The sequence below is a fragment of the Marmota monax genome, unplaced genomic scaffold (genome assembly GCF_021218885.2).
Source record: "Marmota monax isolate L192 unplaced genomic scaffold, Marmota_monax_Labrador192_F-V1.1 WCK01_AAM20220418_F8-fsc00142, whole genome shotgun sequence".
Classification (NCBI taxonomy): domain Eukaryota; kingdom Metazoa; phylum Chordata; class Mammalia; order Rodentia; family Sciuridae; genus Marmota; species Marmota monax.
In genome coordinates this window covers 797708-818164 of record NW_026692025.1, presented here as the reverse complement: position 1 = coordinate 818164, position 20457 = coordinate 797708, and the positions used below count along the sequence as shown (strand labels likewise).

The 20457-nt window shown below is 37.6% G+C and overlaps 1 protein-coding gene across 1 annotated transcript; it reads left to right on the top strand.

Moving 5' to 3' along the window:
• Window positions 1-979: 979 nt before the first annotated feature.
• Fundc2 (FUN14 domain containing 2) lies at window positions 980-19696 on the top strand. Its single transcript, XM_046452394.2, has 5 exons — window positions 980-1136; window positions 4168-4318; window positions 8234-8309; window positions 13225-13356; window positions 14745-19696. Exons 1-5 carry the CDS (start codon window positions 1007-1009, stop codon window positions 14820-14822), a joined length of 567 nt encoding a protein of 188 aa, XP_046308350.1. The 5' UTR covers window positions 980-1006; the 3' UTR covers window positions 14823-19696.
• Window positions 19697-20457: the final 761 nt, after the last annotated feature.

Below are 20457 nucleotides of genomic sequence, written 5' to 3'. Positions count from 1 at the left end.
TAGCGTGCAAAACAAGTAGCGAGAAAAATCTGTTTGATAGACATTTGGTGAGACCTCCCATTTCCAGGAACCGGCATGCAAAGATAATAGCTGGCAGGTAGTATATGCAGGAAGTCGATGTAAGTAATTTCTAACATATCTGCTATTCTTGTGTTCATTTCTGGGGCAGTGCAACCAAGCAGAAAGGGGTTCGGGAACTTGGTCGTGGTCACAGTTTTTAAGCTGTAGTATTGAAATATATATAATTGAGCTCTAGAAATCATGCTCCTAATTAGTGTGGTAAAGTTTTCTGCCCCAGAAATGAATAAACCCTGTTGGTGTCATCTGAGGGTCACAGTTTAATGGGAACGACAAAAAAAAAGTAGACATGTACTCACAATATAGGGTGTGCCAGGTGTTTAGCACTTACTGATTTCATCCTCAGATAACATCGTCAAACGGGTACACCTAAACAACTGAGGCAGAGGGAGGTTAAAGTGTTTTCTTAATGCCAATACCCATTTGTCCTAAACAGAGATCGTTGTACGCAGCGGGTGCACAGCAAAGAAAAATAGAAAGAGACAATAAGTAGTAGTTAAGACACATAAGTATATTGTGATTGGAATGTTTTAAATGTGTAAATTGTGTTTTCCACCTTGAAACAGTTGTGGGCATATCTGAGGAGATGATATATCGAGCAGATATGTGGTCAGGGATTACAAACTAGACGAGCACGGCTTTAGGTGAAAAAAAATTGGGGGGGCGGGGGTACTGGGAATTGAACCCAAAGTGCTTTACCACAGAGCCACATCCCCAGCCTTTTTTATAACCACGTCCAGTTTCGGGTGAAATATTCTTATTAGGGAAGGGTAGCGTGGTGGTTACCAGAGCAAGAGTATCTGCGCAAGTCATTTGGGCGGGGCTATGGGGCTTGTGACGCCGACCGCAGAGCCTTGTGACGCAGCTGTTAAGGGGGCGGGCAGGTGCTGCCGCGCCTAGCCCGCCCTCTTCCGCTGCCGCCGTGGGAATGGAAACATCTGCCCCACGTGCCGGAAGCTTGCTAACCACACCAGCGCGGTACTCCGTGTCCTGCCGCGCCGATCCTCTGCGAGTGGCCTCGCGAGAAGTGCTCGCCGAAATGGCTGCGTCCAGTCAAGGTAAGGGCTGGAGCGCGCGCGAGCTGCGCCGTGGGGAGCCGCCTTCCAGGGCTCGGGAAGTGGGAGGGCTCCGCGCCTGCCAGTCCGTGACGAGCTCCCCAGGGGACCCTAGTGGCAAGGGGAAGGATAAGGCGCCGTGACCCTCCCCTGGCCCAGTCACTCCAAAGTCCGGCCAAGGTCACGCGCTGGGCTGGGGCTGAACTGCCTGGGATGTTGTTTTCGTGGCGAGCTCATGCAGGCTTCCGGTACCGCTCCCAACTGCTGAGTCCTGGAGACATTCCGTCCCTGTTGTCGGAAGCGTTCCATTCCCTCGAGAATAGCCTCTTTGTCCCTTTGGACGTTCATATTAAATGTTGGGCGGGTGTCATTCTCATTCTGGGCTCCCCATCTGCGTTATTTATGATTTTTCAAAGAAGAACCACATATGACATATTACTTTCAAATACTCCATTTAGTCAATTTACTAACAGGGACCTGACCTTAACATCATTTGCAGTAACAGGGCTTGGTGGTGCGCGACTATAATCCCAGGGACTCGGGACACTGAAGCAGGAGCATTGCAGGTTCAAAGCCAGCCTCACAATTTAGCAAGACCGTGTTTCTTAGGAAAAAGAAATTGGGGATACTGTATTAAAATGAAAGTACTCAAACCTCATCATCTCATTATTTACCATATTTTACAGTTATCTATGCCCCTTCAGTAATTTACATCTATTTTATATGTGCATTTCTTCCCAGTACTGGTTTCAGTGATGTCACAATTTATGCTCAACAAATGCACCATAGAAATTGGTATGTACTATAAATGAATTCCTACCCAAAGCCAATAATTAAGCATTTTTCAACACCACTTAATTTAGGTGACTCCAAGCAATTGGAATATACAATCTAACCATTGTTGTCTTGCAAAACAAACTGCAGGCACTCACTTAAAATGTACACCTTGATCAGATAATGCTACTTAGGGATGCTTTTGTGAAATTTTTTTTTTTGTGTGTGAGATTTTTAAAAGGGGGATACTGGGAATTGAACTCAGGGACACTCAACCACTGAGCCACATACCCAGCCCTATTTTGTATGTTATTTACAGACAGAGTCTCACTAAGTTGTTTAGTACCTTCCTAAGTTGCTGAGGCTCACTTTGAACTCGTGATCGTCCTGCCTCAAGCCTCCTGAGCCACTGAGATTACAGGCATGTGCCACCACACCTAAAGTGAAAAATTTTGAGGTTCACACACATTACAATCTTTGTCATGCTGATGATCACATGATAATAAACATGGCTACTATTTGATGAATAGCCATGTTTCATGAATGACTAAAAGAAATTAGATAAAACCCACAGTTCCCTAATTTAATCCCCCCCATTTTTAAACATTTTTTAAAAAATTTTCCCTGATTAAAATCAAAGAGTTTTGTGAATTATAACAAGTTGATTTTAGTTTGGGAAGAGTTATATACAAAACTAGAAGACAAGAAATTAAAAAAGATTTTTTTAGTTTTAGATGGACGTGATACCTTTATTTATTTATTTTAATATATATGTTTTAGTTGTATTTGGACACAATACCTTTATTTATTTATTTTTATGTGGTGCTGAGGATCAAACCCAGGGCCTCACACATGCTACATGAGCGCTCTACCACTGAACCACAACCCCAGCCCCTTTATCCCCCTTTTAACTGGAACTAATTATTGACCTTAGGAGCTTGGTAAAAACACATTGTAAGAAAACCTCAAAACTCATTCATTTTCACTGATCATTTCTTCTTAAACAGTAATGTTTTCTTGTTATATTACACAAATTTAATTACTGTTAAAATCTTACAGGATCTGCTTCTTCACTCATCCATATTATGGCTCTGCTAAATTGTGATATACAGTCTATCCTAAATTAATTTTTTTTCACTACTGAAAATAAAACCAAAGGATAACCTACCACTGACCAACATCACTACCCTTTTTACTTTTTATTTTCAGACAGGTCTCCCTAACTTGATGAAGCTGGCCTTGAACTTCTAATCTGCCTACCTCACTCTCCCAAATTGTTGGAATTACAGGCATGTGCCACTATGCCCAGCCTTCAATTAGTTCTTGAATTTTTATTTTATATATGGTACAAACTACAACTTAAAATCCTTTTGGTTTTTAAATATTAATATTTACTAGGTCTAACACAATTTGTTAAGAAAACTCACTCTATCCCATTGACTTACCTTGGTTCTTTGTTACTAAAAATCATATGACAGAATGTGTGAATCTATTTCTGGATGTGGTGTTCTCTTTCACTGGTATATTTGTGTATCCTTAGATCAGTTCAACAGGTATTGAATACTACACTTTTATAAATCTTGAAATTGGGTAGTTGTAAATTGTAGTGCGCCCTTACAATAAGTTTTGAAATTCCTTAAATTTTCTTCTTTTCAGGTTCCATGGTGGCACAGGCCAGTAATCCCAGCTACTCAAAAAGTTGAGGCAGGAGTCTCACAAGTTTAAGAGCACTTAGCAACAAACTTTCCTAGCTAAAATATCAGACCTCACAAAACAAGAGACAAGTCTTAATGGCATGGCTGAAAGTCTGACCCATAGAATCTGAGAGCATAATAAATGGTTATAGTTCTGTATGTGTTTTGTTTGTTTTCTTTTGTATCAGGGATTGCCCTCAGGAGGTTTAACCACTGAGCCACATCCCTACCTTTTTAATTTTCATTTTTAAAATTTGACACAAAGCCTTGCTAAATTGCTTACTTCCCCCCTAAGTTTTTGAGGCTGACTTTGAATTTGCGATCCTCCTGTCTGAGCCTCCCAAGCTGCTGGGATTACAGGAATGCACTACTATGCCCAGTTTATGGTAATTTATTGTACAGCCATAGTAACCAAAACACTATTCTGTCCTTGTGCACTTTCATATAAATTTTTGAACCAGTTTATCAGTTACAAAAACAAAACAAAGATCTCTTAATCTAGTTTAAAATGGTAGTGATTCACTTTAAAATGAATATTTTCTTATTTTGTATGTTAATTCTTGTAGGTAGCTTTGAGGGAAATTTTGAGTCGCTGGACCTTGCAGAATTTGCTAAAAAGCAACCATGGTGGCGCAAACTGTTTGGGCAGGAATCTGGGCCTTCAGCTGAAAAGTATAGCGTGGCAACCCAGCTGTTAATTGGAGGTGTCACTGGATGGTAAGTGATGTGAAAGATATCCAGTGTCTTTTGTGCATGATTTAGTATTGCAGTTATAGGAACCATCTTCTCTAATTAATGAAAGCACACTTGACTTTGGCAAAATTGGTCAGCCTCTGAAATTTTACAGAAACTGAGGCTCAGAAAGATTCATTTGCCCAAGGCAATATAGCTATTGATACAACAAGGAGCTAACCATTTATTAGCTGTCAGATGATAATGTGACACAAATTATGTTTTCATTTGTCATATGTATGTATATATATGTTCTTTTACTTTTATATATGACAATATAATTATGTTATAACTTACAACCATGGAATATATCTTATTCTAGTTAGGACCCAGTTGTTTTTTTGGGGGGGTGTACTGGGGATTGAACTCATGGGCACTCAACCACTGAGCCACATTCCCAGCCCTAGTTTGTATTTTATTTAGAAACAAGGTCTCATTCAGTTACCTAGTATCTTCATGTTGCTGAGGCTGGCTTTGAATTCATGATCCTCCTGCCTCAGCCTCCTGAGCCACTGGGCTTACAGGCAAGCACCACCATGTGCCTAGCAACCACCATTCTTAAGGATGTAAATGATGGTGGGATTCACTATGGTGTGTTAATATATAAGTACATAGAAAAATTATTTTGGATTCATTCCACTGTCTGTCTTACCTTTTCTTATCCCCCTCCCTTTCGTGTTAATAGGAAATTTAGTAAGTGTATATTGAATCCTTCAATTTCAGAAACTCTTTATATTTGAAAAATCTTCTTATACAATCTAACACAACTATAGAAAGTGTACATGGTAAGCGTTCATTTTCATAAATAGGGAGTCAACTCGTATGGGGGATTAATTCCAGGATCCCTCATGGATCAAAGTCTATGGATGCTCAATTCTTTTATATAAAATGATATTCACATTTAACCTATGTACATCCTCATGTATATTTTAAATAATTTCTAAATTACTTTTATACCTGAGATAATACACATACTATATAAATAGTTGTTATTCTTTATGGTTTATGGAATAATGACAAGGAAAAATGTATGTATATGTTCAGTACAGATTTTTTTTTCAAATATTTTCAATCCCTAAGTGGAGAACTCTCAGATATGAAAGGCTGAGTGTACCAAAGATACTTTCTTATGTTTCAGTTTTTGTTTTTCTTTGTAAATATAATATTACAGAACATTACTAGATCTTTTATTATTTTTATTTACAATCTATATTTTTAATTGACACATAGTAATTATGCATATTTATAGGATACAACTTGACATTGCAACACACATGCAATGTGTAATGATTAGATCATACTAATTGGCATATCTGCTACCTCAGACATTTATCATTTTTTTGTGTTGAGAATAAATACATCTCTAATAGCAAAAAAAGAAAAATGAGAGACTAAACTATGTAACAACCACTCAGGTTAAAAAAAATGTGGGGGCTGGGGTTGTGGCTCAGCAGTAGAGTGCTTGCCTAGCATGTGTGAGGCCCTGGGTTTGATCCTCAGCACCACATAAAAATAAATAAATAAAATAAAGGTATTATGTCCAACTACAACTAAAAAATAAATGTTTTTTTTAAAAATGTGGCATCTTAAGAGGATCACAAGTCCAAAGATAACTAAAGAATAATTGTTGAGTTACTTCCTTTCTTTTCTTTTTCTTTTTTTTCTTTTTCCCCTTTTGGTACCAGGGATTGAACTCAGGGGCACTTGACCACTGAGCCACATCCCCAGCCCTATTTTGTATTTTTTTTAGACACAGGATCTCACTGAGTTGCTTAGGGCCTCGCTGTTGCTGAGGCTGGCTTTGAACTCACGATCCTCCTGTTTCATCCTCCCCAGCAGTATGTATTTTTTGGTTCTTTTTTTTTTTCCTTATTCAATCAGTGTTTTGTATATTCATCCATGTTGTATGTAGTTATAGTTTCTTCATTTTCATTTGTATTTATAGTTGCATTGTGTGAACATGGCATGGTATATTTATCTAGTCTATTACTGGTATTGGACTTGTTTTGACTGTTACAAGCAATGCTCATATGAACCTCAGTTAGAATGGCTGTCATCAAAAAGACAAAGTTAAAATGCTGTCTGTCCTGTAGAGAAAAGGGTACATAGTCTGTTGGTAACTGTACAGACATTATGGAAAACTGAAAATAGAACTACCATATGATCAGCTGTACCATTACTGGATATATAGCCTAAGGATATGAAGTCAGCATACAAAGAGATATCTACATACCTATGTGTATTGTGGGTACTATTCACAAAAAATAACATGATATGGAAATAGTCCAGGTACCCATTGCCACAGTCTGGCTGGGCATAATCAGGAGCCACTTGTCAAAAGAAACTAACTTTATTTTTAGAACCACACACGCCAAACAAAATAGCCTCTCAGGAAAAACCCTCAGAGCCTCAACTGCCACCACCGGCTTTCCACAAGCCTCTCTCTCCCCCCACAAGCTTCTCTCCACCTCCCACAATCCTCCTGCTCTTGAGGCCGATTGGCTGGGTCACGTGGGCGGAGCCAAAAAAGTCCCCCAATGAGCAGCTCCGTGGTCTGAAAGGGCAGGGAAACAGCCCAATGAGCATCACCGCAGAGGAGCCAATCAGCTAGATGTTGCTGGGGCCGCTGTGAGCCAATCATCAGCCGGCAGCTGGAAGTTTGCTGGGGCCCCTTCCCCTGTGGCTCTCAACAACCCATCAACAGATGAATGAATAAAGAAAAGAGGGTGTGTATTCACAGTGGTAGATGAATGGTAAAAAATACATTATATAAACATGATGGCTATTATTCAGCCATAAAGAATAAAATCCTGCTATTTGCCTAGAACTGGGGACATTGTGTTAAGTTTAATAAGTCGGGGCTGGGGATGTGGCTCAAGCGGTAGCGCACTCGCCTGGCATGCGTGCAGCCCGGGTTCGATCCTCAGCACCACATACAAACAAAGATGTTGTGTCCGCCAATAACTAAAAAATACATATTTTTTAAAAAAAGTTTAATAAGTCATTCACAGAAAAACAATTAGCAAATGTTTTCTCTCATAGGAGGAAACTAAAAGTCAAATAAATAAAAATAACCATACAATGGTAACCTAAAGTTGAAGAGGGAGTATTAGGGTGTGAAAAGGCAGTCAAGGAGAGTGAGGAAAAGGGAAGGACATGATGAAAGCTTGATATATACATGGATGGCAGTGCAACATTGAAACCCATTAATTTATACAATTACATGTACAAACTATATGCAGGTTCTTCACGTATTAAACATAGAATAACAATATGATTCAGCAATCCCGGTACTAGTTACACATACAAAGGAAATGAAATCAGAGAGACGTTTGCACTACAGCGATCATTGTAGCACAATTCACAGTAGCTAGACAAAATCTCTGCCCCCTTGAAGCTTATGTCTTAATGAAGGTGGAGGCAGAATGATAGACAATAATAAAGAAACAAATAAAATAGTTATATTAAACTGGCAACTGGAGGTAACCACTCAGATTCGTGGACATTTCACATTCCGCATTTACAAAATAGCATTATATTTTCCCCTCCCCTTACCTACCTTTTCCTATGGTCCTCTTTCTTCTTTTCATACCATAAAAATGCTACTTATTGTCCAAATAGTCTTTTGGGACAAAATTCTATCCTTTTTACCCTGCTGTCACTCTGTCCCCAAATCTAGTCCAGCAACATTTCTCTTCTGTGTTGCTTCTGCCTCCATCTTTTTAGTCAGTCAGGATTTTATTTCTTTATGTCATGCTTCCTTTGGGACTGCCTTTCTGTAGAGGGTAGGCAGGAGGTAGATCATCTCAAGGTAAGGAAAATAAGACCATGATCAGAAATGAATATTTGTGTACATCCGACAGTGTGTCTCCTCATCTGATGTTGGTTTGGTTCTTGTAGGTGCACTGGTTTCATCTTCCAGAAGGTTGGAAAATTGGCTGCAACAGCTGTGGGAGGCGGATTTTTTCTCCTTCAGGTCTGTATATATATATATGGCATATTCCTAGATGTCTGGAAATTCTGTGTATGCCCATTGAGGAATGTTGTGTGAAGGGTTGTAGTGAAGTCCTGGCTATATTATGCTAGAATAGCTTTTACACCTTATTTTTATGTAATATTTTAAATGCTAGTAACTATGTGAGTCAAATTTTATCAAGTCCTACTCACATTTTATTTCCTCATAACATAGGACAGAAGTACATATTCTTTATAGCTTCCTTAAGAATTACTGAAATATTAAATGCATGTGATTTCAAAAATACACAATGTAGCATAAGTACCCTGTGATATAATTTATTCTCATAGGGTAATATATTCAGCTTTAACATTGGGGACATTCAGCTCCCTGTTAGAGCCCACAGTTTTCAGAACCAGTGAATGTGGGTTCTCTCAGTCTAAGGAAAGAAATAGGGAATAGCTTCTCTAAAAACAACAAAAAAATCGCTATTTAATTTTGTAGTTCTATAGCATTGGTGTTCAAATTTGATTTCATATCGTAATCACCTTGTACTTAAAAAAAAAAACGATGCTTGTAAGTAGGTCTGATTTCATTGAAGGTTGGCATGGCCTGATAGCAGAATATTTAAAACCCGCAATATGACGCTAACGTGCATCTGTATGTGAGAACTGCTACTCTGTAGGAGCCATAACTTGTTGAACATGCAGGTATCTGAATTCACAGCCCTTTGTTTCCTCCAAGAATTGGCATCCTTAATTTTGGCAAGGTAAGTTCTGTACTACAATCATAATTGCATGGACTGGGATTGTGGCTCAGCGGTATAGCGTTCATCTAGCACGTGTGAGCCTTGGGTTCAATCCTCAGTACCACATAAAAATAAATAAATAAAATAAATAAATAAATAAATACAATAAAGGCATCGTGTCCAACTACAGTGTACTTATCTGGTTTTAAAAAAAAAAGAATCATAATTGCAGTGAGTTTTCCAGACAGGTCAAGTGAAAATTTAATGTGTGGAAGAAGAAAGTTGATAACTGGCTGGGGCTTGGTTGAGGTATAGTACTGCTGCGTAACATACCCCTTCAAACCTAATGGCTTCAGACAACAATCATTTTGTTATCTCTCATGGATAATGAGAAGTCAGGAGTTTGGCAAGGGTTAAGGTGAGTGCTGTGGCTCAGGATCTCATATGGTTGGTATGGCAATCATGGCAAATGGTGGCTAGAATCAGATGAGTAGAGGGCTGGGGAAGGTCTGGGCTGGCTGAGCCTCTGTGTCTGTCTCTTTTTTTTTCATTCTAGTACATCCTGTGATTTGGTTTTATTTCTAGATATCTTATAGCTCTAGTCATTCTTGTATATGATAAAAATTTTAAAATTGCATGTTCTAACTCATATGTTGAAATGCAGTTGATATTTTATGTTACCCTGATAGCCAACCACCTTGCTGATGCCTCTTATTTGATTTGTATGAGATTTTTTGAGGTTTTATGTATAAAAATATACCATATATGAACAATGATATTTTTACTTGATAGTATTTGTGAATTTAATTGCTTCTTGTTTTTTCACCAAGCTAAAAATTGTTTCAGTTACTTCTTGCAGCTTTCCAGCCAGATTTCAGTCAATACACAGCAACAATACCCATGACTGATTAATGTGCCACTTATCAACATATCCAATTTCCTGTTTGCCCTGGTGGACTGGACTTCAGTGTTTCTCCTTTGCAGTGAGGATCATGATGCTTTGTCAGTAGAGGTGCTTCTTTTCCCAGTTTTGTTTTTTAAAATCCTTCAGTGCATTATACAGTTGTGCAAGTTGAGAGCACAGAGACATCTCATAGTCGTGGCTTGGTCTTATGGGACACTTCACCTACCTCCATTAACTCTTTTACATTTTTGTTTAAAAAAAAATCATTGTTTATTTGTGTAGTCTGTTTCTATGCATTTTATTCTAGTCCATTGATCTGTATGTGTCTCTCTTCTTCAGTACCATACTATGTCTTGACTGCTGTAATATTATAGCAAATATTAAAATCAGGTAGTATGATTTTTCCAGTTCTGCTCTTTTTCAAAATTATTTGGGTGATTCTAGTTCCTTTCCTTTCCATATAAATTTTAGAGCCTGCTTTATATCTATAAAAATCCTACTGGTAATTTGTTTCACATACACAGCATGCCTTTCCACGTATTTGGATTGTCTTTGAGTTCTTTCTTTGCATTTTGTGTTTTTCAGCATATAGACCCTGTACATTTTTGCTGGATTTATGTGTAGTATTTAATATTTTTGCAGCTACTGTACATCATTTTAAAATTTCCATTTCCAGTTCAAATTGCTATCATAGGGAAATTCAGTTGCTTTTGTATGTTGATCTTGTATCCTGTGACCTCGCTAAACTCACTTTTTTAACTTGCGGAATTTCTGGGTTTTTGTTGAATTCTTTGAGGTTTTTTGTTGAATTCTTTGAGATCCCCTGTGTAGACAAAGATATCTCTACACAGGGATATTGTGGCTTCTACCTTTTCAATCTGGATGCCTTCCTACTTTTTCTTGTCTATTGCATTGAGTATGACTTCACTTCTGGCATGATGCTGAGTAGAAATGGAGAGATGGACTCTTTGCCTTGCCTCAGCATTCATTATTTAACATTTTTTACAATGTTAGCTGTAGAGGTTTTGTAGATGTTTTTTATCCAGTTAAAGAAGTTTCCCTCTATTTCTACTTTCACTGAGAGTTTTATCATTAATATGTATTGAATTTTGTCAGATGTTTTCATGTCTTCAAGGAGAGGCCAGATGGGACTGCAGACAAAATAGGAAACATAACAAATTTGGTGGTACTTTGAATTCTGGTCTTCTCCAATCTGTGTGCTGCTCTTTTCTTGTTATAGTCCTCAAATAGCTATTCTATGTATTCTGTTGGTGTAATAAGAGGATTCTGTGGGAGGAACTGGGTGAAATGAACTGGAGCCTTCATTTAGCATACAATTTTTGATATTCAACTCTGTTGCTACTATAAGTAGCTTTATTCTTTTTAGTACTAAGTAATATTTATTGTATAAACATGACATAATTTGTTTATCCTTTCACCTACTGATAGATTTGTGAGTTATTTCCAGTTATGCCTATAACAAGTAAACCTACCATAATATAAATAACAGCATATGGAGATTCAGTGTTGGTAGATAATGCCAAGTTATTCTCTTTTAAAAGTGTCCACTGAGGGGCTGGGGCTGTAGCTTAGTGGTAGAGCACTTGCCTAGCATGTGTGAGGCTGGGTTTGATCCTCAGCACCATATGAAACTAAACAAATAAGGCATTCTGTCCATCTACAACACCAAAAAATATTTTTAAAGTCTCCAGTGAACACCCTCAGAACATAATAACAGTGTCTGCTTTTCCACATCCTCACTAACACAGGATATTTTCAATCTTATAATTTTCTCCAATCTGATAAAAATTGTAAGTAGCTCACCAGGCACTGTGGCACATGCCTGCAATCACAACAGCTCAGGAGGTTGAGACAGGAGATCCACAAGTTCAAAGCCAGCCTCAGCAATTTAGTGAGACTCTGTCTCAAAAAATGAAAAGGGCTTGCAATGTGGCTCAGTGGTAAAGTGCTCCCTGGTTCAATCCCTGGTAAGCCATACCCCCTGCAAAATTATAGGTGGCTGACTTGTTATTTTAATTTTAATTTCCTTCATTATTTGTGAAGTTGAATTTTTTCCTTTTTTGCCATCTTATTTTGTGAATTATCTTTGTGGATTTTTCAAGTGTTTTTTTTTTTTTTTAACTAATCTCTAAAAGAATATTTTATGAGTATTAATGTTTTGTGATAGTGCATATATTTTCTCCAGCCTGTTTGGGTGACTAGGTTGGCTGGTGGTATCATTAAATAGGGATGAGAAGAAAATAAGCAGCTGGAGGAAACATTAGAAGGGTGAAGAGTTTCAGTTTTAGATGACATATAAAAAATTTGATAAACAGAAATGATATTGTTGGGGATAGCTACAGTCATTGTCTTCATTCCTTGAAAGAAACTAACCCATCAGACAACTACATAGTTGAATTAATTTTATCCTATTTACAATTCTTTGATAAAATTGTGGGGCTGGGGTTGTGGCTCAGTGGTAGCACACTAGCCTCACATGTGAGAGACCCTGGGTTCAATTCTCAGCACCACATAAAAATAAATAAACAAAATAAAGATATTGTGTCAATGTATAAATTAAAAAAAAATATTTAAAAAAAATTGTTTTCACTAAATAGGAGACCAAGAGGAAAGAGGAAGGGAGATCAAGGAGAGGCACTAGGGAATAAAACTTACTAAATTATATTATTATATTCTGTGCATATATGAATGTGTAACAATGAACCCCACTTTTATGTATAGCATACCAATAAAAAATTTTTAAGAGTTGTTTTCACATACCTGTCAACATTGATTTTCATCTTAGTTTTTAAGCTAACTTAAAACTGTAAAGGGACAAGAATATAAGTAAAAAAAAAATTGCCAGCAGTTACTAAGGACCTATTTCTTTTTTTTGGTGGGGGAGTACTGGAGATTGAACTCAGGGGCACTCGACCAGTGAGCCACATCCTCAGCCCTATTCTGTATTTTATTTAGAGACAGGGTCTCACTGAGTTGCATAGCACCTTGCTTTTTGCTAAAGCTGGCTTTTAACTCATGATCCTACTGTCTCAGCCTCCCGAGCCTCAGGGATTACAGGCATGTGCCATTGCGTACCGGCCTATTGAGGGCCTATTTCTAGTACCAAACATAGGACATTTCATATAGGGTCGATGCTACAGAGATGTTGAGTGAATGTCATCCCACAAATAACTTGAGCAGCTGTCTGAAAAAATGGAAAGTAATTTATTCTGAGAAAAAGGAATAACGAGCTTATGTTTGTTTTGTCATTGTTCAAACTATAGCTTGCAAACCATACTGGGTACATTAAAGTTGATTGGCAGCGAGTAGAAAAGGACATGAAAAAAGCCAAAGAACAGCTGAAGATTCGTAAGAGCAATCAAATACCAACTGAGGTCAAGAGTAAAGCTGAGGAGGTGAGAATTGTTTTGTTCAAATACAGTATACAAAGGATATAGACAGTTTTGTATGTATAAAATGGGGTAGATAGATATGCCAGTATCTCAGAGATGGATAAGGCTTAAAACTTAAAAAGAATTTGGAGTAATGAGACAAGAGCTTTATTGTGTAGTTAAGCCTTAGTTGGAATATCTTCATTTCAGAGGCATTTTTTAAAGATACATAATTGAAGTATTTGTTGACCTTTTTCAGTCAGTGAAAGTACAAAGTGATATAGATAGTACTTGTAGTTAACTTGGATGTGTAGACGTGGGGGCACCACAGTGGATGTTAAAGGATGTATTTTCAGTGTGATCATTTTGAGTTACATTTATTTCCATGCCTGCTTATGTCTGAAACATCCATACTCTGCTTGTTCTACATGTAAATAGTAGGTAAGTAGCTGAGGGGTTGACAGACTTTTTCTGTAAAGGGCCAGATGGTATTTTCAGCTTTGTTGCTCATATGGTCTTTGTCACAAATACTCAACTCCACTATGTAGGGTGAAAGTAGCCATAGATGATATATAAACAAGGGGATGTGGCTGTGTTGCAGTAAAACTTTATTTAAAATAGCAGAATAGATATGGACCATGGGCTGTAGTTCTCTGACCCCTGATCTACTGCAAAAAGCCAGGTTAAATTATATTGGCTAGCATTAAAGGGACAGTTGGTACTTTGACCCATAGTGGAGTGTGGCAGAGGTGGATATCTATGGGGAATCATACAACTTATGGTCTGATTTAGGAAGCAGGGTGAAGATGATAACTTCAGTTTTTAGCAATAAGATGACTTCATTAAGAAGAGTTTTAGTTTGCTGGTGGAGTTAAAAGCAAAACTAGCAAGTTGAAGAATGAGTAGAAATAAAGTAAAAGTAGTAAATGAATGCAGTTATTTTAAGTGCTTTGTTTAGGGAAATAAGATCTAGGAAGAGTTAGGCACCAGAGCAGAAATGAGGCAGGAAGACATAGGCATTGTGGCAGTGAGGGGACACCAGATGGTTTGGAAACTGGTTCAAAAAGGATAGAATGGCAGAATGATGGGGAATGCCAAGATGTGAGTCCCTTGTATGGTTGGCAGATAAAGCTACTGCATTGGAGTTCAAGAAATGATTAGGATGTATTAAGGAAAGTGGTCAGGAGATTGCTAGCACATAGACAAAGGAGCCATAAAGGGTGCCTAAGTGTATGTTCTGAGCCTCAGATGAATGGGCGCTTTTGTAGGAAGGTAGGTGAATGGTGGGAATCTTTGGCAGTTTAAGGAAATAAGGACCTCACTTGTTAATCAACAACAGTAATTGAAATGATTCCTAATATTAACATTCTTAGCATCTAACTTACTCATTGTGCCAAATCTTTTATTCACAGGTTGTGTCATTTGTGAAGAAGAATGTTCTAGTGACTGGAGGATTTTTTGGAGGCTTTTTGCTTGGCATGGCATCCTAAGGAGGACAACTTCACTTCCATTGTTCTGATTTTTTTCTAATCAGCAGCCTCTACACTCCATCATAGGACATCAAGTCTCTCCTGTTCTCCCATGCCTTCCTCCCTGTTGTGTCAAACCGGAATTGGCTTCTATAGGCATCTGTTGGTACAAGTTAATACAAGCCCTGCCTGCTGTGAGCTTGATGGTGATGGAAGAGACATTAGACATTAGCTCTCCACCCAGTATACTCCCCACTTGGTCAATCTGTAGGTCAGCAAAAATGTCCTTTCCCTTATAAAATACTTACCAGAATACATTGCAAGATCATTTGCCATGAATGGGTCCTCAAAGGTTGTCCCACACTTGATTTGGAAAAGAAGCAGATAGTTACCTCATGTGCTGCATGGGAAGGAAGTGAATACATTTGCCTTTAAGCATGAAAGATTTTGGTATCTTGGTGTGTATTTTATTTCTAGTTGGTTTTAGATTACAGAAAGAGAAGCTATTTAAACCTGTTATAATTATTCTGACAAAAATGGCAGTCTAAGAATGATAAATGACAGAAATCTGAATATGAAATGAACTTATGCTAAAGGGTATATGCTGTACTGAAGGTATTGTATTTGGTAGGAAGATCTCTTAGGGAAACCAGCTGTTAGAAATACATTGTTGGGTGGTCAGAGAAATCATTTAGGAACATTAAGATACTATTCAGGAATGTTTTCCACCGTATCAGATAATGCATTTCATGGCTATTTCCAAAGATTTGATTTATGGTAAAATGAATGATTTAGATAGGAGAAGGAAGAAGCACTTGGATTTTTATTTCATAGAAAAGGCTTTGTGCTTTGAAATGTGAAGTATTATTCCTGTGTCACAGCACTAGGGGTAGCCATAGATCCTCGTTGTCAATTCTATTTCTTTATCCAGTTTGTATGAAATGCAGCATTTAATCCAGAATTTTATTTTATTTATTTATTTTTTGTTGATTTTTTAAAAATAAATGACAGTGGAATGCATTACAATTCTTATTACATGTATACAGCACAATTTTTCATCTCTTAAACCAGAATTTTAAATAAGCAACATTTCAGACATTCAGAATTAAGAAAAATAATGATAGCATACATGAAATGAATTATTTCTGTCATCAAGTGAAGTCTGTGTCACTTGATGACACTCCTCCATTTCTCAGAATTATTCTTTAAAAATTTACACACACTTAACACATTTTGTTGTAATTCCAACTAGAATATCAGCTTTGGATGGTAAGTGAAAACTCCTTGTCCCAGGCCTTGAGAGCCCTTTCCCCATTTGTGCCCTTCAGTACCTGTCAGCATGTTCTTCTTCTCCATTGTCTTCATCTTTATGTCACAGGGCCTAGCACTTAATAAGTTCTGAGTATTTGCTGAATATATGAATTTTAACCTTCTAGAACAAAAACTTACTATTAAAGGTTAGTTTTACTCAGATATAAATCTTAAAACTTGCAGTCAATCCATGTCAAAATGGGGATATAGCTCAGTTGGTAGAGTGCTTGCCTAGCATGTACAAGGCCCTGGGTTAAATCCTCAGCACCACTACAAAAAAAAAAAAAGTTTGCTTTTTAACCTATCTTGAGAATGATGCATTGAATCTGAAAATTGAAACTACCAGTGGATGTGTAGAACTTTATAGAATTCACCTATTTGCATTTTCCTCATTAAATTACAGTAACATTTAAGGCAACAAAGTTATTTTGCTTGCAATATGTATGAATCATCGAATCATAATGGTATGAGCACCTCTCTGCTACATATTTTTTCCATGAACTTAAAAATTATTTTCACTTTTTATTATGGAAATTTTCAAGCACACATAAAATTAGAGAATACACTGACTTCCCCATGTATCTATCACCCATGTAAAACCACCATGAAATTTTAACTAACCAATTATTGTAAAACAAATACCAAATAATCATTTTATTGTATTTCAGTATATATTGTTAAAAGGTAAGTACTTTTTAAAATCATAAGTACAATACCTTATTATCAAGTCAAAAATCAATAATTCTCTAATGTCAAATATCTGGTTCAATATTTCCTCATCTCAAAAGTGTTTCACATTTAGTTCAAATCAAAATTTAAGGTCCATATTGCATTTGGATGGTATAAGTCTCTTTAATTTATAGGTCCTCCTTTATTTTTGCTTGGAGTGTATTTATTGCTAACAGTTCCGATAATTATATATATAAGTTCTTCCCTTATTCCCTACATCTTTTTTCTGATGCCAGGGTCTCTGGTTTTGGTATTTACGGTGAGCATTGTCTACATGTATGGCCAGATAAACTTGTTTTGGATGTGTTTGGGGTTTTGGCACCTCCTGCTGGTGGGTATGTCTGAACATTATCCGTGAATCTTCAAGTTTGTGGACCCATGTAGTGAAAACTCCTTGTCCTGGGGCTTGAGAGAGCCCTTTCCCCATTTGTGCCCTTCAGCACCTCCAGCACGTTCTGCCCTCTCCCAGGTCACTACAGCTCTGCACTGCATTTTCACTACTCTGGCAGCCCTCCAACCCAATGCCCCTCCCAGGATGGGACAGGGTAGGATGAAAACTTGGGACCTGTTAGATCGGAGCTGTAACATTTGTCTCTTTGCTGAAGTTGTCCCCAGAGTCAGAGGAGTGAGGTTAGCGGTCAGGGGCACTTTCTGGCAGCTGCCTGCTTGGGCTCAAAAGGTTTGACTCTTAAGCTTCTAGTCTCCCCAAGCTCTGATTCTCTTTGCTGACCTTGAGTTCAAAGGAAACCTGCTTGAGCAACCCCACTGTTATAAGTGTTACTGGCATTCTGATGATATGGTAACAAGACTATCCTTCATTCAAATGGCCATTGTTTGCTTTGGACCTCCCACCACTCAGCTTCTGGATCTGAACAGTTACTATCTTGTGGATTCTGGAAGAAGACCAGACATATTCAAGATGGAGGAGTTTAACATAATTCTAGCTAACACTCCCTTAGGGCTGGTGCTTGTGGTTTTGAAAGGCAGAGTTCCTGTGTGGTTAACTATTAATGTGTTTTTTGTTCATTCTTTTGATCAATGTTTGCCAGAAAGATAGGCATAAAAAATGGTTGAGTTTTTATTTGCATCTTGTACTTTTTTTACAGTTTGGGAAAATACCATAAGTCTCTGCTTGAAAAAATAGTATAGAGATGGATTTAGAATTTTTGAGTATCAGTGTTTTGGATGATCTGTTTCTTCCATGAGGGAAACTCCTACACGCAGTCCTGTAGGAAAATTAGACTGCTCCCCTGTCATGCATGTCTAGTATGATTTCTTGGAAATTAGGTCCAGAACTAAAAAGGGTTCTCTGCCCAATAGTCACTTACATAGTATTGTTACTGCTGTTGACCGGTGACGAGTCCTTGCTTCCCCAATGTTGAAGAATAACACCAAAGAAGCACGCCGAGGCAAGGTCAGAGTAGAAATTAGAAGTTTATTAAAGGACAGCAGAAAAGACTTCTCCCGGAGGAAGAAGGGGACCCAAGAGGTGGAATCCGTGGAAGGGATGTTGTCTCCCCTTTTTATAGTTCTTTCAGTGATGGAATGTAGGTGGGAAGGCCCGAGGGGTGGGACACAGGTGGGCCAAAGAAGTAATCTGGTCAGGAAGGACTTCTGAGTCAGCACCTTTTTGCTGGGGGCTGTTCATTAACATTTCTTTGAGGTGGACTTTGGCCTAGGGCCTTTTCGGGACTTCATTAACATTCCATGAGCTGTCCTGCGTTTCCCGGAATCATTGCCAGCATGGCCTCCATTTTAGATTTCACTCGGCATTAGACCCGATTTATCTAACTACACTGGCTACCTAACTTTAAATCTGGCTTCAGTATTAGTGTGAACTCTTGGAAAACAGGATGGAAACCTAATTTATTTCTTGACCTGATTTCCCAGAAATCTTACAGTGTGGCTTATATCTGTGATGCCTTTATTCTGAAGGGATCATGAATTTACAAACTATTTTTCTAAAGAAAACAGTGTTGCACTTTTTTCACATTTTTGACTTGCCAAAACTTTTTCCAATTTTAAAATGTTAAGAAATGACATGATTATTGAGAACAGTGCTTCTCAACCTTTTTTGCACATGGGTGTATCATCTGTAGAACTGTAAAATCTACTGATGCCTGGCTTTCATCCTAGAGATTCTGACTTCAGTGGTCTAGGGTGCTGTTGTGGCAGCCTGAGGTTTCAAAATGTTGCAGATGTTTCTAATGAGCAGCCAGGACTGAGAACCACTGAAGTAAAAGAGTTGGTAGCTGGTACTAATAAAATTATAGTTCTGCTATTAATGTGACTACTTAATAGGACTTCAATATCATTATAAATTAAGTGCCCTACAACTTGAGATACCTGCTACATACTGAACAAGAGTACGATATTACAGTTCACAAAATTTGAGTAGATGCAAGGAAGGGAATTGTACTGTGGTGCTTTTTTTAAATCTCTAAGATAGAGGATATCATAGTTTCCAACTTCCCTGAAGACTGAGTTTCACTGTTAATATCAACTCCTATCACAAAAAACATTTGAATGTTAAACCTTCTCTAATGGCTATTGTATTTTTATCTACATCATAATAATGGCTAAAGAGAATGAGATTGATTAAACCAATGGCTTCCAATAGATCTGTTTAAAGGAAGGAAAATTGTTTTGAATCTTTCAAAACTCTAAATACTGGCAGCAGGGGGACATTGTTAAGAAAGCCACAACTAAAACACAGAAAAGCCATCTATTTGATTTGTAATGGTAATGTAAATCTTAGCACCACAATCTATTGATAATTTTAAATGTAATTTAGATCCATAGATGATGTAAACATTATAGTTGTAAAATGCTTTATTAAATTGTTTTACTATTAACATGAGAGTTTATTTAAATTATTTCATGGAAATTTAGCACTGTTTCCCTGGTGTGTGGACCAGACATCTCTAAAGCAACATTTCTCTTGTCTGCAAACTGGATTCACAATGGCAATACAATAGTCCTTTCCAAAGAATCATAATTCACATTAACATAGGAAAAACTCCAAAGTCCAACAGGAAAGAAACCTGTTTACCTGTGTTTAACCTAGTATTCCCCAAATATCCAAAGATTTTTTTTTTCATTACTATTCCTAGAAACACTTTCAGAAATGCTGCTTTAAAGAAACAGTTTGTCTAGGGGCTGAGGTTGTAGTTCAGTGGTAAAGGGCTTGCCTAGGACATGTGAGTCACTGGGTTCAATCCTTAGCACCACATAAAAATAAATAAAATAATAAAGGTTAAAAAAAAAGAAACAGTTGGCCTAAAATAATGGCATTTAGTCATCAAGGACCTATCAGAATTTGCTCATAAAGTCATCTTTTTCTTTTTGGAAGGAGGGGCAATGGCAGTTCTAGTATCTATTTGAGCCAAGTGGATGGCCATAAGGTAGCTGTCAATTGCCAAAAGGCTTCATTCAGTAGATTTTTATTAATATCTGGATTTATTAGAGCAGGTTTTGACTATAAGGATATAAAAAATAGGTATATGAACTAAGATTTTTTATTTTGTTCCTGCTCGCCTGACTTCCAATGGAATTTTTTTCTTCATTCACAATAAATTAGGGATCACTAAACATTACAAAAATCATTTCTATGCCT